Consider the following 21,719-nt stretch of genomic DNA (forward strand, 5'->3'; position numbering starts at 1 on the left):
ATTTTGTGTATATATTTTGCTTGTATCTTCGCTCTTCCCTCGCACTAAAAAGAGCCTGAATAAATATGTCTGTTTTTCTCATTGGTAACAGTGTCAATTTTAAACATGAAAATTCTTGTTCCCTTGAGCTTTTGTATATAAAGGAGAGTGTTCTATTATAAACTCAATCAGTTGCTTTTATCCTGTCCGTGAATCACAACCTTCTCTCGACCTGTCACAATATATATATATATATATATATATATATATATATATATATATATATATATATATATATATATATATATATAATATATATATATACATATATATATATATATATATATATATATATATATATATATATATATATATATATATATATATATATATATATATATATATATATATATATATATATATATATATATATATATATATATATATATATATATATATATATATATATATATATATATATATATATAGATAGATAGATAGATAGATATATAGATATATATATATATATATATATATATATATATATATATATATATATATATATATATATATATATAAGATAAAAAATCAATAACCATGATAATGACAACATTCATAATGTTATTTACCTTCAAATCAGGTGATTGGATTTCCTGGAGGCATTTGTAGCAATATGTTGAGCAATCATTTTATATATATATATATATATATATATATATATATATATATATATATATATATATATATATATATATATATATATATATATTGTGGCACTATCACTTATTTTTACTTACGAACACAAATTTTCATTGTTCACACAAATACAGATATTTACAAAAAAAGTAATTATCTTACTATTACTAAGTACAATTAGAATTTTGTAATACCAATTTTTTTTTCTACTTTTTCACTCTAAATTTATTTTCACTTATTCATTATTTACAAACATGAAATAAACCACATTTATTGTGATGTGGATGGACCACCACCAACATCTTTGTGCCATTCCTTGAAATGCTCATTGCTACAAATACCTGGTTTCTTGGGGCATCCATCGCAGCAATACCTGGTTTTTTCTCGACCTTGCATACTCTGCACCACTTCCAGTGTTTTTGATTGCCTCCTGGTGTAGGAAGTAGCTGGATAAATGCATGAATTAATTCCTCTACCTTCCTTTTGCAGCGTGCTCTAGGGTTCGCAAGAATATACTTCTCTCTTACTTCAATTCCATTTGGACTGTGAGTATCAATTATTTCCTCAACAGCTTTCAGGATGAATCTCTTGATGGTGCTGTTTTTATTGACTTTATTCTTGTAAAGCAGGAAGCTGTTTAGCATGAGAAGCATGATGAAATGTAATCCTAATTTCTTAAACCATGCCAGAGACTTGCTGCTTGGATCTAAGGGTTCCAAAACTGATCTGCCTTATCCACCCCTTCCATGAAATCCTTATATTTTTCTATCATGTGAGGCTTTTTGAAACTTATTTTCCTTCCACCAGGCAGTACTTGCTGTTTTCCGACAAACAATGTTGAGTCATAACAAATGGAAATAGCATACACTTCCCTCTTATCACTCCATTTGACAATCAAAGTATTGTCTTTCCTGACAAATGATGCTTGATGGTTTACCAACTTTTCTCTTTGTAGTTCATCTGGCACTCCTCTGTTAGGACGTATGGTGCCGGTCATCAATGTCTCTTGCGTGAGCAAAAAGTGTGCCAAACAACTACTCGAATACCAGTTGTCTACAAAAATGTGACGTCCTTGACCAAGGACAGAGTTTGCCAAATGTACAACTATCTTCTCACTGGTAGACAACTCATCAGCCCCAGGAACATTTGGTAAAACATAATAGTCACTAGTTTCTTTTCCGTAATAGATTTGAAAATTGTAGCAGTATCCACTCCACTCTATTTCACTATTGCACATGACAAAAACCTTTATGCCAAAGCGAGCACGTTTGGTTTTTATAAATTGGCGAAAGCCAATTCGTCCTTTCCATAGCACCAATGCTTCATATTGATGAAGTATTTTTCCCTGGATCCACATTTTCCATCATGGGCACGAGAATCTTTTCACAAAAAGTATCAGTATCCAATCGTGTGGATGGCATCCTTTTTTTTTACATTCTCTGGCAAGGTAAATCTCCAAAATGTCATTATTGATAGATATCTATCTCTGCTCATGATAAATGAAAAAAAAAAAATTAACACCTGGCTCGTAAGGTTGCCTTGTCTAATACTGGTTTATTTTACTATACTTATACTGTCCTGTTTATATAAATAAAGCCAGAAAGACATACAATTCATCCATTGTAACTTCATGCCATTTCAGTCTGTTTATTTTACCTTTGAGTTCAGGATTTTCTTAAAAAAAAAAAGCTTTGCACGTTCATTTGAACATTCCACGATATGTGCTACAATATCACCTGTGATAAATTTTTCGACGCATCCTATCACTGATGAGTCACTGTTAATTCCAAGGTTGGGATTCACACCGCTATAGGCCTGCATTATGGGGATAGTGGGTTAGTCCTCTTATCGACAAAAACATCAACACGTGACCATCCGCCACCTAAAGATATGAATGTTTTGTCATCACTTTCATGGATATCACTTTCCATTGACGCATACATTAATCTTCACTATCTCAATCGTCCATATTATCCTCTGGATGATATGAATCATCACTGTCCGAAATTTCTATGTCAGACATTATGTAATATACACAAAAAAGGCAAAGGCACGTCAGAAAACGTTCGTATGTCCGCCACCAACAACTCACACGCATCCGCTTGCGATACTGCTACGAGTAGGATGAATGCCCAGTTTTCTTTTATTCTGGAAAATCCCATTTTCTATAGTAGACGAATATACCTCCACAGGCATTACGAATAGGGGAAACTAATCTATCGTGGCCATTCTTACTTTGTTTATGTCTAAAGTAGATTTAATAATTTTGGGATATCCATGTGACCCATTGTAATATATATGTCAAAAAAAAGGGTCACACATGTGACCCATTGTGAGGAAGAGGTTAAGGATATTCGCGCCAAGAGTTAGAACTCAGGAGACCTAAAGGTAAATTCTCTGGAAATATCACTGTAGCCAAATATCCCTTAGAAAGCTACCAATAGGAACCTTCCATCAGGACAACATAGCTATCTCACCCAAAAATAGATTTTTTGCTTCGCTTCAAAATCCATTTAGTCTAGTCACAAATGCATCTAAACTTTCATTTTCTTTTTGATAGGCCTGTGCTGTAAATTGATACCTTTCAAAAAATTTATTGACCTGAGGAGCAAAATCTGTGGTAAGAGCCTTAATTGCAGCTTCATTTGTGTCATATCTTAAACACTTCCCGAACTTCTCTACCTGCTGTATGAAGTAATGATGCCTTCTTTTGGGCATCCTTCATATTCCCTAATGCTTCTAAATAAATCTTGAATTCCTCCCACCACTGTTGCCATCGTGTAGCAACAGAATTGTGTTTAGCTGTGATGCTAAATAGTTTAGGACGTTCAATGTCAAGAGGCATTTTGAGTGCAACCTTGATACCTTGAATAGGTTAGGCTACTGTTCTAAAGTCACCTTGTAACTTCCTACCTTTTTTGTATCCTACCCAACTTTAAAATTAATTTTGCTTTCTTTTTTTGTTTCCTTGTGTTTGATGAAATTCTTCCGTCTGCATGGGGGTCCTCATTGGGTTTTTTCTTCTGCTTCTATTGCAATAAAGTTTCTTCTGCTTTTGCCCGCTGATCTACAAATGCTCCAATATTTCTTCTGCTTCTCTATGATCTCTGCGTGTATTCGTCCTCCTGTCGTCGCCAATGTTAAGTATGTTGTAATTTGTCTGGTGATTTCACCATATTACTCACCTGTAGATGAGTGAATAATCATTAGTAATTATCCATGAGTTGGTGATGTTTGTTCCTTCCGGTGTCGCCAATGTTAAGTAGGTTGTATTTCGTCTGGTGATTTCAGCATATTACTCACCTGAAAATGAGTTAATAATTATTAGTAAATATCCATGAGTTAGTGATGTTGTTTGTCCCTTCCGATGTCTCCAATTTTTCTCGATGGGGTTCAATGATACGTTGGTATTCTTAAAAATACATTTAATGGACTTTTGATTACCTTGCTCTGTGACAACCAACTCCCAACAACTAAGCGTCGAGCGTCTCATTGACCGAACATAAGAGCATCGCTCTCAAAAGACTTAAATCCTACTACAGTACAACAGTAAGAAGAATCACATCCTATCTTTGAGGTAATCAATAAATGCTTGAACCCTAGTATCAAAACAAATCACTTCAGTTATAATGGATTTTGAAGCGAAGCAAAAAATTTGGGGGAGATGGCCATGTTGTCCTGAGGAAAAGTTCCTATTGGTAGCTATCTAAGAGATATATGGCTACAGTGATATTCCCAGGGAAATTTACCTGTAGGTCTCCAGAATTCTAACTCCTGGCACGAATATCCTTGAAATTTCTCTTAAAGATTTTGCATAATATCAGGGGACGTATATCTTGACATGACACTGGCAATCTTCACCCCGAACAGCGTTTTCGTTTCAAGAGGGGAAGAGTGGTGAAACTGAATTAGAGCCGTTATCAAGGTTACCCTTCCTCCCGTACTATTACGAGGATCCAAGATGGCGCTCATTCCTTGTAGCATTGAGCATGGTACTACAGATATAGAAGTATCGGGAGGGATCTTGTCTAAGCCTTTTCTATGGAAAAGGAGGGTGGGTCCTTCAGGACGACATGGCCATCTCACCCAAAAATAGATTTTGCCCTTCGTTTCAAAATCCGTTTTTTGGGCTCAAGCCATGTCGTCCTGATGGAAGTTTACCAGAGAATTACTAGAAAGTACTGTATCTGTGGATATGTATTAGTGCCCGGACCTTGGCACAGTTTTTATATGGTCATACAGACCATTAAGAAATACTTTTCCTTCTGTAGTTTGAATCCTAGGTAGGAGGAGAGAGGGCGGCTACCTCTGCCAGGTCTATTGAGACTGTGTACGCCCCTTTTGGTAACAGAGTCCTTATGTGCTGAAGGGTTAACATCCCGAACTTGTTGTTCTCGATGAACTTGTTGAGTGGCGACAAGTCCAGAATGACTGAGTTTGTCTGAGTCCTTCTTGGGAACACAAAACAGTCTTCCCTGGAATTTGATGGACTTTGCTCTCCTTATAACCTGTTTGCTCAAGAGTTCTAAGGTATATTCTTCCAACTAGGGGGTGGAGTGTTTGAAGAATTGAGGAAATGATGGTGGAAGCTTGTTCCATCTCCATCCTAGTCCATTCTTGATTAGGCTATGGGCCCAAGGATCAAAGGTCCAACGATCCTGAAAGTATTGGAGCCTCCCTCCTACCTGAAGAATCTCATTGCTTTGATTGTCCGGAGGGTTTACCTCCCTGACCGCGTCCTCCCCACCTCGTGAGTGGTGTCTTGAGGAGCCCCGTCGGGAGCCTCTACCTTTCGGACGAAAGGTAGTGGTTTGCCTCTCGAACCCAGGGTTGAATGCTGGTGACTGGGCAACCAGCTACTGAGGCACCACTTGGAATGTGGTCTGTGGTTAAGCAGCCACTTGGGGCACAGCGGTCATGGTGACTGTAGGATGTTGTTGGGCAGGCTGAGAAGGTAGTCTTATCTTCTTGGTCTTCCTTTTAGGTTGGGGACCTGCATCCGGGGAAGACTTCCATTTAGATGAGATGCCTCACTTCTGGAGAAGGTTCCTATTTTTTGTGGCGGCTTTATCAACTACCTCCTTGACCACTTCATTTGTGAAGAGGTCTTTACCCCTGATGTTGGAAGATATCAGATTCCTGGGTTCATGTTTTACTGTTGCTGCAGCAAACACAAACTCTCTACAGGCTCTCCTAGCCTTCATAAAGGCGTACGGGTCCTTTACTGAGGTGGCCATGTGCATTTTGGACAGAACCATGAGCATGTATGGGGTGCTTTTTAGGCCTGCACACATCTCTATGCAGTTCTGTAGGAATAGGGATGCCGCAAGTCTCTCCTTTGTCTCTTGCTCCCTGCGCAAGAGAAAGTCTGACAGTTTCGGGAGATTTTTGCTGAACTGTTGTCCTGCTATATCTGCATCCAACTTCCCTACTGAGAAGGTTAGGTGGACTTCCTTCCATTCCTTATCTTCCATGGGCAGGGCTAACGACAGAGGCCTACACTCCTTTAGTGCAGAGCATGGTTTGCCTGCCACCACTGCCTTGGCAACAGCTTTAAAAGCCTTCGACATAAAGGGGAAGGCTGTTAAAGCAGGAGCAAGAAAGGTAGGGTGTTTCTTGCTCAAGGCGGACATTTTTGAGTTTGTGTAACCCACCTTCTTCAGGCTGCTCGACAAGAGAGGCTGTGCCTTGTCGTGGTCGAAAACCATGACCTCCTTTGGTTCCTTCTCCTCTTTTGACGCTGGTTCCTGCTTCAGTCGAATGAAGCAGTCACGGTAAGCATTAAAGCTTGGCCAGAACTGGATGTCGTCTAAGGGGACAGTTCCCATCTTCTCAGAGATGTAGAGCTTGCCGTCGGTAATCGGCATAAACTCCGGGTGCCTCCAGGGATTAGTCTCGGAGCAGGGTGGGAGGTCTTGGACTCTGGGTCGCTTGAATGACCTTCGGGAGACGGTGATTTGAGCTTCACGGAGCTCCTTCTCGAGCCTCGCTTCCCTTGCGTCGCCTTGCTTGCGTATATTCTCCATTAGGGCCGTACGATCAATATATTCTAAAGAAGTGTTTTAATCTTTTTCATTCTACCTTCTTTCAAATATTATTCTTCTGTCTAGTCTTCAGCTGGTGATTATCATCTTAATTTGTTGGACAGGAACTTAGGGTCTATTAAATTTCTTATTCTTGATCTAGGTATTAATCTCTGGCATCGTAGTTCAATTAGTTCATTATGAATGTTGCATAAGATTTTTCATAATTCTGACCATACTTTACATTCAGATCTTGCGGGACAGTTCCATCCTGTTCGTAATACTAGGCATTCATTAATTCTAATAGTCAGGCTTTCTCAATCATGAGGCTTAATAGTATGCAGTGCTTAAGAGGATTTATTCCAGCTGTGACCAAGTTGTAAAATGATCTTCCTAATCTAGGTAGTAGGTTGGCTAGGGCACCAGCCGCCCGTTGAGATACTACTGCGAGAGAGTTATGGGGTCCTTTGACTGGCCTGACAGTACTACATTGGATCCTTTTCTCAGGTTACGATTCTTTCCCTTTGCCTATACAGACACTGAATAGTCTGGCCTATTCTTTACAGATTCTCCTCTGTCCTCATGCTCCTGACAACACTGAGATTACATAACAATTCTTCTTCGCCCAAGGGATTAACTACTGCAATATAATTGTTCAATGGCTACTTTCCTCTTGGTAAGGGTAGAAGAGACTCTTTAGCTATGGTAAGCAGCTCTTCTGGGAAAAGGACACTCCAAAATCAAACCATTTTTCTCTAGTCTTGGGTAGCGCCATAGCCTCTGTATCATGGTCTTCCACTGTTTTGGGTTAGAGTTCTCTTGCTTGAGGGTTCACTCAGGCACACTGTTCTATCTAGTTTCTCTTCCTCTTGTTTCGTTAAAGTTTTTATAGTTTATGTAGGAAATATTTATTTCAATATTATTATTCTTAAAATATTTTATTTTTTCTCGTTTCCTTTCTTCACTGGGCTACTTTCCCTTCTGGGGCCCTTGGGCTTATAGCATCCTGCTTTTCCAACTAGGGTTGTAGCTTAGTAAGTAAGTAAGTAAGTAATAATAATAATAATAATAATAATAATAATAATAATAATAATAATAATAATAATAATAATCGGATAGTGGAATAGATAGAATTTTTTTTTCATGTTGAACAGGCTGACATAGGTCTCTCTGTAAAGTTTTTTTTTTTTATGAGAATCCTAGTCTAATGTTGCCAATGTTCCTAAAATATCTTATTTCAGTTGCTCTCTGCTTGTCATATAGTTAATTATTCCCTTATTTCCTTTCCTCATCAGGCTATTTTTCCCTCTTGGAGCCATTTGGCATAATTATAGCATCCTGTTTTCCAGCAATGGTTGTAGATTATATAGTAATAATAATAATGATGAAGAAAGTCAAGTGAAGTTCCTCCTGAAATGGTGCTTTTATGTATATAATCTATCCTAAGCCTCTATAAAAGGGAAGCTTCTTCTTCGAATCATGTCTATTTTAATTCATGCATTTCCCCTCTATCTGAGTTTGGTTTGGCTACTGGGGCACACTTAAAAAGTTCTGAATTCTTTTGCCGGACTGGGTTTAATAGAACAGCAAATGTTAGGTCTAAGAAATATATATATATATATATATATATATATATATATATATATATATATATATATATATATGTATATATATATATATATATATATATATATATATATATATATATATATATATATATATATATATATATATATATATATAATATATATATATATATATATATATATATATATATATATATATATATATATATATATATATATATATATATATATATATATATATGCATATATAAATATATATATCATATATATATATGTAAATATCACCCACGAATGGCATTTAATACCGAATTCTAATTTGGAATATATATCCACTTGGAATTCATTTTATGGTAACAGCTTCTGGCCGGGTGGAGATTCGAACCCCCACCTGTACGGATGGAAACCATGCCTGCAGAGACCCTACCGACTGAGCTATCAAGAGAGATTAAAGTTTATGACAAGTCTCCGTACATATTCCTGTCGAATTCAGGAATCTGTTCATAGACTTGAAATAAACCCATCTCCACCATGATAGCTGAATCGTGAGTTTGCAACACGTGGTTATTTAAATGAACATATATCACAAGCACACATGATTTTAATTAATGTAAATATCACCCACGAATGGCATTTAATACCGAATTCTATCTTGGGAATATATATCCACTTGAAATTCATTTTATGGTAACAGCTTCTGGCCGGGTGGAAATTTGAACCCCCACCTGTACGGCTGGAAACCATGCCTGCAGAGACCCTACCGACTGAGCTATCAAGAGAGATAAAAGTTTATGACAAGTCCCTGTACATATTCCTGTCAAATTCAGGAATCTGTTCATAGACTTGAAATAAACCCATCTCCACCATGATAGCTGAATCGTGAGTTTGCAACACGGGGTTATTTAAATGAACATATATCACAAGCACACGTGATTTTAATTAATGTAAATATACCCACGAATGGCATTTAATACCGAATTCTATCTTGAGAATATATATCCACTTGGAATTAATTTTATGGTAACCGCTTCTGGCCGGGTGGAGATTCGAACCCCCACCTGTACGGATGGAAACCATGCCTGCAGAGACCCTACCGACTGAGCTATCAAGGAGATAAAAGTTTATGACAAGTCCTCGTACATATTCCTGTCGAATTCAGGAATCTGTTCATAGACTTGAAATAAACCCGTCTCCACCATGATAGCTGAATCGTGAGTTTGCAACACGTGGTTATTTAAATGAACATATATCACAAGCACACATGATTTTAATTAATGTAAATATCACCCACGAATGGCATTTAATACCCAATTCTATCTTGGGAATATATATCCACTTGAAATTCATTTTATGGTAACAGCTTCTGGCCAGGTGGAGATTCGAACCCCCACCTGTACGGCTGGAAACCATGCCTGCAGAGACCCTACTGACTGAGCTATCAAGAGAGATAAAAGTTTATGACAAGTCCCTGTACATATTCCTGTCAAATTCCGGAATCTGTTCATAGACTTGAAATAAACCTATCTCCACCATGATAGCTGAATCGTGAGTTTGCAACACGTGGTTATTTAAATGAACATATATCACAAGCACACGTGATTTTAATTAATGTAAATATCACCCACGAACGGCATTTAATACCGAATTCTATCTTGTGAATATATATCTACTTGGAATTCATTTTATGGTAACCGCTTCTGGCCGGGTGGAGATTCGAACCCCCACCTGTACGGATGGAAACCATGCCTGCAGAGACCCTACCGACTGAGCTATCAAGAGAGATAAAAGTTTATGACAAGTCCCCGTACATATTCCTGTCGAATTCAGGAATCTGTTCATAGACTTGAAATAAACCCATCTCCACCATGATAGCTGAATCGTGAGTTTGCAACACGTGGTTATTTAAATGAACATATATCACAAGCACACATGATTTTAATTAATGTAAATATCACCCACGAATGGCATTTAATACCGAATTCTATCTTGAGAATATATATCCACTTGGAATCATTTTATGGTAACAGCTTCTGGCCGGGTGGAGATTCGAACCCCCACCTGTACGGCTGGAAACCATGCCTGCAGAGACCCTACCGACTGAGCTATCAAGAGAGATAAAAGTTTATGACAAGTCCCTGTACATATTCCTGTCAAATTCAGGAATCTGTTCATAGACTTGAAATAAACCTATCTCCACCATGATAGCTGAATCGTGAGTTTGCAACACGTGGTTATTTAAATGAACATATATCACAAGCACACGTGATTTTAATTAATGTAAATATCACCCACGAATGGCATTTAATACCGAATTCTATCTTGAGAATATATATCCACTTGGAATTCATTTCATGGTAACAGCTTCTGGCCGGGTGGAGATTCGAACCCCCACCTGTACGGCTGGAAACCATGCCTGCAGAGACCCTACCGAGTGAGCTATCAAGAGAGATAAAAGTTTATGACAAGTCCCCGTACATATTCCTGTCGAATACAGGAATCTGTTCATAGACTTGAAATAAACCCATCTCCACCATGATAGCTGAATCGTGAGTTTGCAACACGTGGTTATATACCCTGGAAAGGTATGATGGGTCGTACGCGAACCCTACACCATGTTCAAAACCTGTTTTTTCTCCATAAATCATCAGCTGTCTCGAATATGGGAGTGATCGACCTGCAAGGGGTGACTAGTCTACATGCCATTGTCTACTTCAGGACTGATTTTCGTCTGACTTCCCTCCTTCCCAGTTTTTTTACCCCCCCCCCTTCCCCACAGGGGTTGACCTCGACCCTGAAATACCTTTATAGGGGTAAGTGATCAAAGTTATTATATAATTATAAATTGTCGAACAGTGTTGATACTTGTTTGGTTTTTATAGTTGGAAAGTGTGGGTGGATGGTGTGTCTACCACTTGCATGACATTGGTTTTGGCTTAGATGCCATATATTGCCATGAGGTCCATTTTCCCTCAAATGTTAATTTCTGAATTTTTTCTATTTTTTGCAAATTTCTGATTTTTTTCTATTTATTTTGAATTTATCTTCAATAATGGCCAGCAGGCAGTATTCCCTCGGCATGGATGTCATCAACACACTTCTAATGGAGTTAAAAAGAGATGTTGATGATAATATGGAGCTTGCATACCCATTCTTTATTTCAAGTGGTAGATTGGGCTGTAAGAGTTGTTGCGATCTGCGGCCATTTGGTTGACATACCCGAATGGTAAGTTGGCATATCTCTATATATTCTTGTTCTGTATAGAATTTGTGATATTTTGGTATATTTTAATGCATAAATATCATATTTTATAGGAGATACAATGATTTTCATAAGAAATTTACATTGTGAAACTAGGCCATCAAAAAATTACCTTTAGATTTCACCCCTGATATAACAGTAAATTACATCTTAGTGCACATTTTATTATGTATTTCTGTTCTAGGATAATATGAGTTTATTCTATAAAAAAAATTAGCCTCTTCCTATTTCATTTGGGTACCCAAAAAATTCATGAAATTTGGACAAATGTTTTTGGCCAAAAAAAGTTACCCTTTTTTTTCTCCTTTCAGATCTTGACTTCTATGGGTCCAACTTATTTCCAGCTATTACACGCTGTTGCTTTGCCATCTAAGAAGGTGTCCCTGAAGGGATTTATGTGTATATGTATATTTCTATTTTTTGTGAATATTTATGTCGTCTTTTTTTTATACTTAAATTTTCAATATATTTCCAATAAATACTTATTTTGTAGATGGGTATCATTTATATTTTCAGTAGTTTTTAGCATTCTTTGAAGTATTTTTAGCAAGTCAAACAATACAGATTGATGCATAACTAAATTTTTCCTGAATTTTTTTTGGAGTCGGGGTCGTGCGCAACCGAGTATACCCTTAAAGGGGTGTCCGAGTAGCCTACCTATCCAGGGTTAAATGAACGTATATCCCAAGCACACATGATTTTAATTAATGTAAATATCACCCACGAATGGCATTTAATACCGAATTCTATCTTGGGAATATATATCCACTTGGAATTCATTTTATGGTAACAGCTTCTGGCCGAGTGGATATTCGAACCCCCACCTGTACGGCTGGAAACCATGTCTGCAGAGATCCTACCGACTGAGCTATCATGAGAGATAAAAGTTTATGACAAGTCCCCGTACATATTCCTGTCGAATTCAGGAATCTGTTCATAGACTAGAAATAAACCCATCTCCACCATGATAGCTGAATCGTGAGTTTGCAACACGTGGTTATTTAAATGAACATATATCAAAAGCACAAGCGATTTTAATTAATGTAAATATCACCCACGAAATGCATTTAATACCAAATTCTATCTTGGGAATATATATCCACTTGGAATTCATTTTATGGTAACAGCTTCTAGCCGGGTGGAGATTCGAACCCCCACCTCTCTTGATAGCTCAGTCGGTAGGGTCTCTGCAGGCATGGTTTCCAGCCGTACAGGTGGGAGTTCGAATCTCCACCCGGCCAGAAGCTGTTACCATAAAATGAATTCCAATTGGATATATATTTTCAAGATAGAATTCGGTATTAAATGCCATTCGTGGGTGATTTTTATATTAATTAAAATCACGTGTGCTTGTGATATATGTTCATTTAAATAACCACGTGTTGCAAACTCACGATTCAGCTATCATGGTGGAGATGGGTTTATTTCAAGTCTATGAACAGATGCCTGAATTCGACAGGAATATGTACGGAGACTTGTCATAAACTTTTATCTCTCTTGATAGCTCAGTCGGTAGGGTCTCTGCAGGCATGGTTTCCAGCTGTACAGGTGTGGGTTCGAATCTCCACCCGGCCAGAAGCTGTTACAATAAAATGAATTCGAGGTGGATATATATTCCCAAGATAGAATTCGGTATTAAATGCCATTCGTGGGTGATATTTACATTAATTAAAATCACGTGTGCTTGTGATATATATATATATATATATATATATATATATATATATATATATATATATATATATATATATATATATATGTATATATATATATTATACTATACCTCTCATTTGGGAATCAAACATATATAACATATATTACGGCTGGCAAGCCAAACAACCTCTCAAATTCCAAATGCTTTCACATTATATCTGATACACTTGGAAATATTAATACCCAAACTCTGAGACAGTTAAATAACTCCCAGACAGCAGTATATAAAACACTGAATATCCAAAGGACTCTTAAGTACACTCAAAACTAAACTGGGTTATAATTCTTAAGAATTATTGAAACAAACTTACTACGGTTCTATATAGGATACGAGCAAGGTTGTGATAAACACTGATGATTGAAATAATACACTCTTTACAAAAATAAATATATTCATTGTCAATTACAACACTTTAACCCTGGATAGGTACGGTCCTCGGACACCCCTTTAAGGGTATACTCGGACGCGAACGACCCCGACGCCAAAAAAAATTCTTGAAAAATCAGTTTTTGCAGTAACCTCCTTTTTTCTTTTGCCAAAAAAAACTTCAATGAATGCTTAAAACAACTGTAAAGATAAATACTACTCATCTGCAGAAAAACTATTTATTATAAATATTTTAAAAAATTAAGTAGAAAAAAAAAAGACCTGACATAAAAATTCATAAAAAAAAAGTTTATACATATATACACAAATCCTTTTAGGAATTGATTCTTGAATGTTTAGGACACATCTTGATGTATTTTGGATGAAGTCAGACCCATGGAGGTGAAGATCTGAAATGAGAAAAAAAGGGTAACTTTTTTTGGCCAAAAAAAATTGTCCAAATTTCATGAATTTTTTTGGGTACCCAAATGAAATAGGAAGTGGCTAATTTTTTTAGGGAATAAACATATGTTATCCTAAAATAGAAATATGTAAAAAAATCTTCATTATTTTGTAAATTACATTTATATCAGGGGCCATATCTAAAGGTAATTTTTTGAGTACTTAGAAATTTCGTAAAAAAATACATATATTTAATATATAATATGATATTTATGCAGGTAAAAATATACCAAAATATCACAAATTCTATAGGGAACAAGAATATATATAGATAGGGCAGCTTACGCTTCGGATATGTCCACAAAATGGCCGCCAACCACACTGACTCAGACTCCCTAATCTGCCACTTGAAATGTAGGAAGGGTATGTCAATTTCAAGGTGTTATTTACTAATCTAATTATTATTGGATATGCATAAAAATTGTATGGTGGGTTGCTGGATAATTGTCGATTATTTTACGACTATAAAATTAAAATTCTGACCCAAAAAAATTTTTTTGAAGGGAAATAAAATCGAAAAAAAAAATGTAAAACAATATTTTAGCTAAAAAAATTTGATGATATTCAATCAAAAAAAAAGTAAACAAAATTTTCCGACAAATAAACATCTAGAGGAATCATTACTCTGTGATAGTTCCTTAGTACGTAGTAATTTTGAAAGAATTGGGAAAAAACGAAAAAATGGCAATCACCGGAAAATCGAACACATACCTATATATACGCCATATCTGGCTAAAAAAAAGATAGGCATGGGTAGCCAGATCATCTAGAAACACTTTCCAACACTATAAAAATATAAGTTTTGCGACACTACTTGCCAATTCCTTACGGTAACATGACTAAGCAAAAAAATGCAAAACAAATAAAAAGGGGCACTCGTGGAAAAATGGCCATTCTAATATACGGCATTTCAGAAAAAAAAAATTTCAGCCACGTGCTAGGCAAACCATCAAGGCATATTTTCCGACAAATAAACATATAAATGGAATATTACTCTGTGATAGTTCCTTAGTACGTAGTAATTTTGAAAGAAATGGGAAAAAACGAAAAAATGGCAATCACAGGAAAATCGAACACATACTTATATATACGCCATATCTGGCTAAAAAAAAAATAGGCAGGGGTAGCCAGATCATCTAGAAACACTTTCCAACACTATAAAAATATAAGTTTTGCGACATTACTTGCCAATTCCTTACGGTAACATGACTAAGCAAAAAAATGCAAAACAAATAAAAAGGGGCACTCGCGGAAAAATGCCCAACATTCTAATATACGGCATCTCAGATAAAAAAAAAAAGACATGCACGTGTTAGCCCAACCATCAAGGCACACTTTCTAACACATAAACATGAAAAAAAAATCAATAATATACGGCAATTCCTTACTACGTAGTAAATTTTTACAAATATTGAAAAAAAAACAGAAATTGGCAACCGCAGTTAAATACCCAATATACCAATAACTACGTCGTATCTGACAAAAACAAAATCACGCATGGGGAGCCAGATCATCTAGACACACTTTCCAACATTAAAAAAGCAAAAGTTTTACGACACTATTTCGCAATATCTTACGGAAAAATGACTTGGCAAAAAAATTTAAAAAAAATTAAAAAGGGACACTCGCGGTAAAATGCCCGACATTCTAATATACGACATCTCAGATAAAAAAATAGACATGCACGTGTTAGCCCAACCATCAAGGTACACTTTCTAACACATAAACATGAAAAAAAAAATGAATAATATACGGCAATTCCTTACTACGTAGTAATTTTTACAAATATTGAAAAAAAAACAGAAATTGGTAACCGCAGTCAAATACCCAATATACCAATAACTACGTCGTATCTGACAAAAACAAAGTCATGCATGGGTAGCCAGATCATCTAGACACACTTTCCAACACTAAACAAGCAAAAGTTTTACGACACTATTTGGCAATATCTTACGGAAAAATGACTTGGCAAAAAAATGAAAAAAAATGAAAAAGGGGCACTCGCGGTAAAATGGTCCTCGTGGTGATGAACGACATTTTAACTAAAAAAAAAAACATGCACATGGTAGCCAAACAATCCACCAAGACTTTCCACAACTGATAACCTATACAAGTTGCACCATTCTACGACAATTTCATAATACGTAATAACTTTGATAATTATGCAAACTACCTCAGAAGGGTAAACTCGGACGCGAACGACCCCGACGCGTCTCAGAAATCGGGGAAGGAGTACAGCTACAGCAATGCACATCTGGACACTACTAGAGCGTGTAGGGGAGACACCTCCTGCAGGTCGATCACCCACAAATTCAGTCACAGGGGTGAGTCACGTGAGAAAAACCTGTTTTTTTTTACGCTCGGGGTCGCAAACGACCCACCGTACCTATCCAGGGTTAAAAGAATTTACATAAAAAAAAATAAATCACTCGAAATATTAAGACTAAACAAAACTTAGATTAAGACAAAATTTTTAGGTTGGAAAATTTTAAAATTACTTGATTTGAGATATATCTGAATAAACAATAAAAGAAATAATTACACTCTGAAAGTTGTAAAATAACTTGTTTCACTTGAAATTAAATCTGAATGTAATATTCAAGCTTGATACTTAATGAAAATAGATAGCCAGATCACAATACCAATACCTGTCATCTTATTACATGGCCAGTTACAAAAGCTCTAAGAGAATATTTATAAGTACTCCTATGTTTACAAAACCTGTCACACCAAAACTTTGATATGTCACTGAACATTTTCAAAACAACACACCGAGTGGAGTATGAGAGGTGATCGAGAGAGAGGTGGAGATGAGAATGACTTAAGGCTGGAATTCTCTATCTCGGCTATGCAACCCTGGGGTCGCCTTTGTATGAAACTTAGCTACATCCAGAAACTTCCAGGATCAAGATCTGGTAGTGTAGGGGCTGGACCAAGGGTGTCAGAGTTATCAAGTATACATGTAGTTCTCTTTAACGCGTACTCACACAACGCCAGACGGCTCTCTCTTTAAGCTAGCTCCGCCCACCCTTTGTCCCTGAAATAAAAGAAAATAAGATCTATCACTAGGTTTCTCCAGAATCTTCCTAAGCACATGACATATTGCATATTTTCTCACAAACATGATACAATACCTCATAAAAACATAAAAGAACATTACATAAGCCTTTGTTCCTATCTTGAATGGTCACATAACACTCTCAAACAGCTTACGTAAGACATTGTAATAAAAATACCAGAAATAAAAAGTTAATTCTTAAAAATAACGTAAATATACATATACTGACTTGAATGAAGAATACAATGAAATGAACGACGAAACTCTTATGTAATTCACATAATAAACTTACGTCTACACAAGAGGAGCTTATCTTAAGAGCTTGCTATTCTTCTCTTCAATGCACAAATGAAATATATAAATAAATCATGAATAAAATATTGTATTTACTCTGCACAAGACCAGCTTCATAGAATAACCTCCCCCCCCAAAAAAGATTATTTATTCCGGCCTGAATCCATTAATTCAGCTCGAGATTAATAATCTGCAACCACATTACCTTTTCCTGATACTGTATATGCTTTATATTAATACAATACGGTAGCAAACATAATGACCACTTAGTTAATCTTTAATTATTTTTTTTCATCTTATTAACAAAAAATAAAGGACTATGATCTGAATACGGTGTAATCTCTTAATTTTGTAGTCAATTCACATTGACCTCAAACTTGTTTATTGCTGTGACTAATACTAGTAGTTCCTTATCAATTGTCGAGAAGGCTCGCTGATGTATCTTCAGCTTCAACGACATGAAACACACCGGGGGAAGAGTTCCTTTCTAGTCTTCTTGTAAGAAGAGAGCTCCAATCCCATTATCAGGCGCATCCACTTGTATAAGGACTTTCTTGTTGAAATCAGGGGCTTGTAGTATTGGTTTCGAAGTTAGAATGGCCTTTATTCTATCGAAGGATTCCTGGTACTCGCTGGTCCATACAAATTGTTTCTTGTGGCTAGTCAAATCTGTCAAGGGAGCGACTACAGCCGAAAAATTTGGGCAAAAATGTCTGTAGAGTCCTCCTATCCCTAAGAAACGTAACTGCTTCCTCGTTGTTGTTGGGGGGGGGGGTGAGTTGATGCTTTCCTTATTCCTTCGATGTTAGTGGCTAATGGGGCGATTAGTCCTCTTCCTACTTCAAATCCAAAGTACTGAACTGTTGCCTTTCCAAATTCGCTCTTCTCTAGGTTAATCGTCAGGTTTGCTCCTCGTAGCTTTTGAAATACCTTCTTCAGGATTCGAAGATGTTCTTCCCAGGTCGATGAATATACCACAATATTGTCAAGATATACGCCTACTCCTTTTATTGATCCTAGAAGGTTATCCATCACACATTGAAAAGTAGCGGGGCATTCATTAGTCCAAATGTCATGATGGTGTATTGATATAACCCAAACTGAGTTATAAAAGCTGATAACAATTTTGCGTTGTCATCCAAAGGATTTTGATAATAACCTTCTAACAAGTCGGTCTTGGAGATGAACCTTGCCTGTCTAATATTGTCGATTAGTTGGTCAATGAGCGGCAATGGATATTTATTGGCCACACTGATCGAATTTAACTTTCGTTAGTCCATAAACATCCTATAAGGGCTAGAACTTGGTTGAGGTAATCCATTGACTTCTTGGTGATACGGCAACAGTCGATAAGCGTGTTGTTTAAATGGCCTTTCCGTTGTTTTGACGTGTATCTCATGCTTTGTCAGGGAAACTTCTAAGTAATCTACCTAATTCCTCTTAAGTCTCCTGGTTCAAATGAGTAAATTTCTCTCCCAAATTCTGAATGATATACGAATTATTCACTTTGCTTGCTGCCCCTACCTCATATCTGTCGTCGTCTTCCATGGATGGTATGGTTTGCGCCACACATACTTGTGAAGCTTCGGTCTCGTTTTCGCTGAAGTAGGGTTACAGTAGGTTGATGTGTACTTTCCTCTGACTTTTCGTTCTTCCTGGGGTTTCGATATCTTAGGTCAAGTCACTGATCTTCTCTAAAATCTTGAATGGTACCTGGAACTTTTTGATGAGTGGAAATCTCCTTATCGACAGGAAAACCAATACTTGTCATCCTATCGAAAACTGTCTGTCCTTACTTTCCATATTGAATCTTTTCTTCATTTTTCCTTGACTCGTCTTAAGGTTTTCCAGGGAGAATTTCCTTATCTCGCTGATCCTTTTCCTCAAATTCTTGACATATTCTCCATCTGTTTCCTTTTGGTCCTTCTAGTTTTCTACTACCACTTTAATGGGTCCTCGTACTTTTCGTCCAAATACCATTTCATTTAGGCTACATCCCATGCTATCTTGATAAGCCTTAAGTACCTTGATTAATGTTAACTGTAGTCCGATATCCCATTCATTCCCCGTTTCGTTGCAGAACTTTTTTAACATACTTTTCAACGTTTAATGAAACCTCTCTAATGCACATTGGGTCTCTGGATGATAAGCAGTTGATAGTTGTTGTTTTACATATAACAGTTTCATTATGTCCTGAAATATTATTGACGTGGAATTTGTTCCTCGGTCATTCTGAACAATATCCGGTATACCATTCTTAGTAAAAAAGTCTAGTAAATTCTCAGAAATTATTTTGGCACTGATGTTCCTGACGGGTCTAGCTTCGGGGTATCTCGTCAGTGGACATATCAAGGTTAACATATATTTGTGGCCTTTTTTTGTCCTTGTTAAAGGTCCCACAATGTCAATCATTACTCTGCTGAAGGGTTCTCCTTGCACTTCTATGGGGGTATAAGGGAGACTTCTAAATATACTCGTTCGGCTTTCCAGCTATTTGACATACGTGAGATGCACGGCAAAACTGGTTCTCGTCCTTATGCATACCAGGCAATAAAAATAAATTTTATAATCTTTTCCGTCATCTTCCATGTCTCTGAATGTCCCGTCTCGTTGTGGAGGATTAATTTTTGTTTTATTTTTCTTTATTTATTGCTTTTTGCCAAATCGATTGAAAGAGAGAGAGAGAGAGAGAGAGAGAGAGAGAGAGAGAGAGAGAGAGAGAGAGAGAGAGTGTGTGTGTGTCAGCGAGCGAGAGGTAGTTAGTGTAATGATTGGTTGTTGTGAGAAAGACTGTTGGTATGAATGAGGTTGTTTATTTATGTTTTTAGCTAGGTTAGGACAGTGGCGAATGTTTTGGGCAAATGCTCTTTTTGTTTTGACTGCAGCAAGAGGCAGTTGTGTGAATGCTGGATTATCATTTTTATTCTTTTACCAGCGTGGAAGTGTTTATTTATTTCAGCAGTAAGTACAATTTCATTTATCTTTGCTAGGAGTGATTCTGAATAATAGAAACAGTTTATTATTTATCTTTGATTATAGTGCGATAGATTAATTAGCTAGGATTTTTCGTAATTGTTTTTCTTTTTTCATTCTTCCTCCTTTGGGAAGATATTTTTTTATTGTTTACCAATTGTTGCTGACCTGGATTACGATTATGATTATGATTTGCTTGCTCTGAACGATTTTATTGATATTGATGCCATAATGACCCAGCCCATCTGAAGGAGTTTCTATTTGTATTACTGAGGACAAGGATTACGATGATGAGGATAACTATGATTAACTGGTCCTGGTACAGGAAGTGAGTGTGCGGTAGAGTTTGACTCAGGGTTCTACCGTTTGCCACTAAGTTGTGGCAGGGGGCTGTGAAGGTCTGTTGGCCTTTGTTTGGACGCGGGTGTCCACTCACAATCATACATACAGTATATATATTGCAAACTTGGCTGTGATTATTTATTTTAGTTTTAAGTATTTTTTGGTACTGTCTGTGAACTGTGCTAGTGTCGGGTTTTGTGAGGGATTTTTTTTCTGAATATTGGCGACGGTGTTCATGCTCACACATGCAGAGATATGTATCTACTTTATATTTTGTTTTGAGGATTTAGGTTATGGTGATTTGTTTGTCTGTGCTTAGTATTAAGGTTTTGTGATTGATATTTTTTTTGTTATTTAAATGATTTTTCTAATATTCAAGTGATTAATTAGAATTAAGAAATATAGTTTTAAGGTTATGTTTTTATTTTTATGTCCTTTTTGTACAAGAGTCCCGCTGCTGATAGCGTTAAGGGAAAGTTTGTGTTGTGGGACAATTGTCTGTTAGAGTGATCAAGGGTGTGTGGAGTTGCTTTTCTGTGCATCCCGCCACAGAGTCTGATACCGCGATCATGTGTGGGAATTAATATCTGACGATATATACCCCATTCGGCATTTCCAGGGATATTGGTGGGTCTATGTTTCCTTATAAGCAACCACTCCTTAAGATAATAACAGGTCGGATACTACTATGCCTCTGTCTCGTCCACCACATGATACAATAACTCTTTAAACGTTGCATCCTTCTGTTGTAATCCTATCAGCCTTTTCCTACTCACTTATCCTACTTCTAAAGCGGAATTTTCTATTTCTTCTAAGTCCCTTTTTTCGTTATTCTCTTGTCCACTCGTCGGTCGTTCCTCTTCGCTTAGGCTTACTTGATAGATCTCCTTTTGCGTACCAGCTAGGGAATCCCCTTTTTCGGAAAACAAATCCTCCAAGTTAATCGCTCCCTCGATTTCTTTTTCTTCTT

General features: G+C 36.6%; 1 protein-coding gene across 1 annotated transcript; it reads right to left on the reverse strand.

Moving 5' to 3' along the window:
- Positions 1-1,381: 1,381 nt before the first annotated feature.
- LOC137659664 (piggyBac transposable element-derived protein 4-like) lies at positions 1,382-2,032 on the reverse strand. Its single transcript, XM_068394492.1, has one exon. It carries the CDS (start codon positions 2,030-2,032, stop codon positions 1,382-1,384), a length of 651 nt encoding a protein of 216 aa, XP_068250593.1.
- Between the last annotated feature and the right edge of the window lie 19,687 nt (positions 2,033-21,719).

The sequence above is a fragment of the Palaemon carinicauda genome, chromosome 20 (assembly GCF_036898095.1).
Source record: "Palaemon carinicauda isolate YSFRI2023 chromosome 20, ASM3689809v2, whole genome shotgun sequence".
Taxonomy (NCBI): Eukaryota; Metazoa; Arthropoda; class Malacostraca; order Decapoda; family Palaemonidae; genus Palaemon; species Palaemon carinicauda.

Coding starts and splice junctions, on each gene's coding strand:
- LOC137659664 (XM_068394492.1), bottom strand. CDS start 2,032: ATGTGGATCCAGGGAAAAATACTTCATCAATATGAAGCATTGGTGCTA.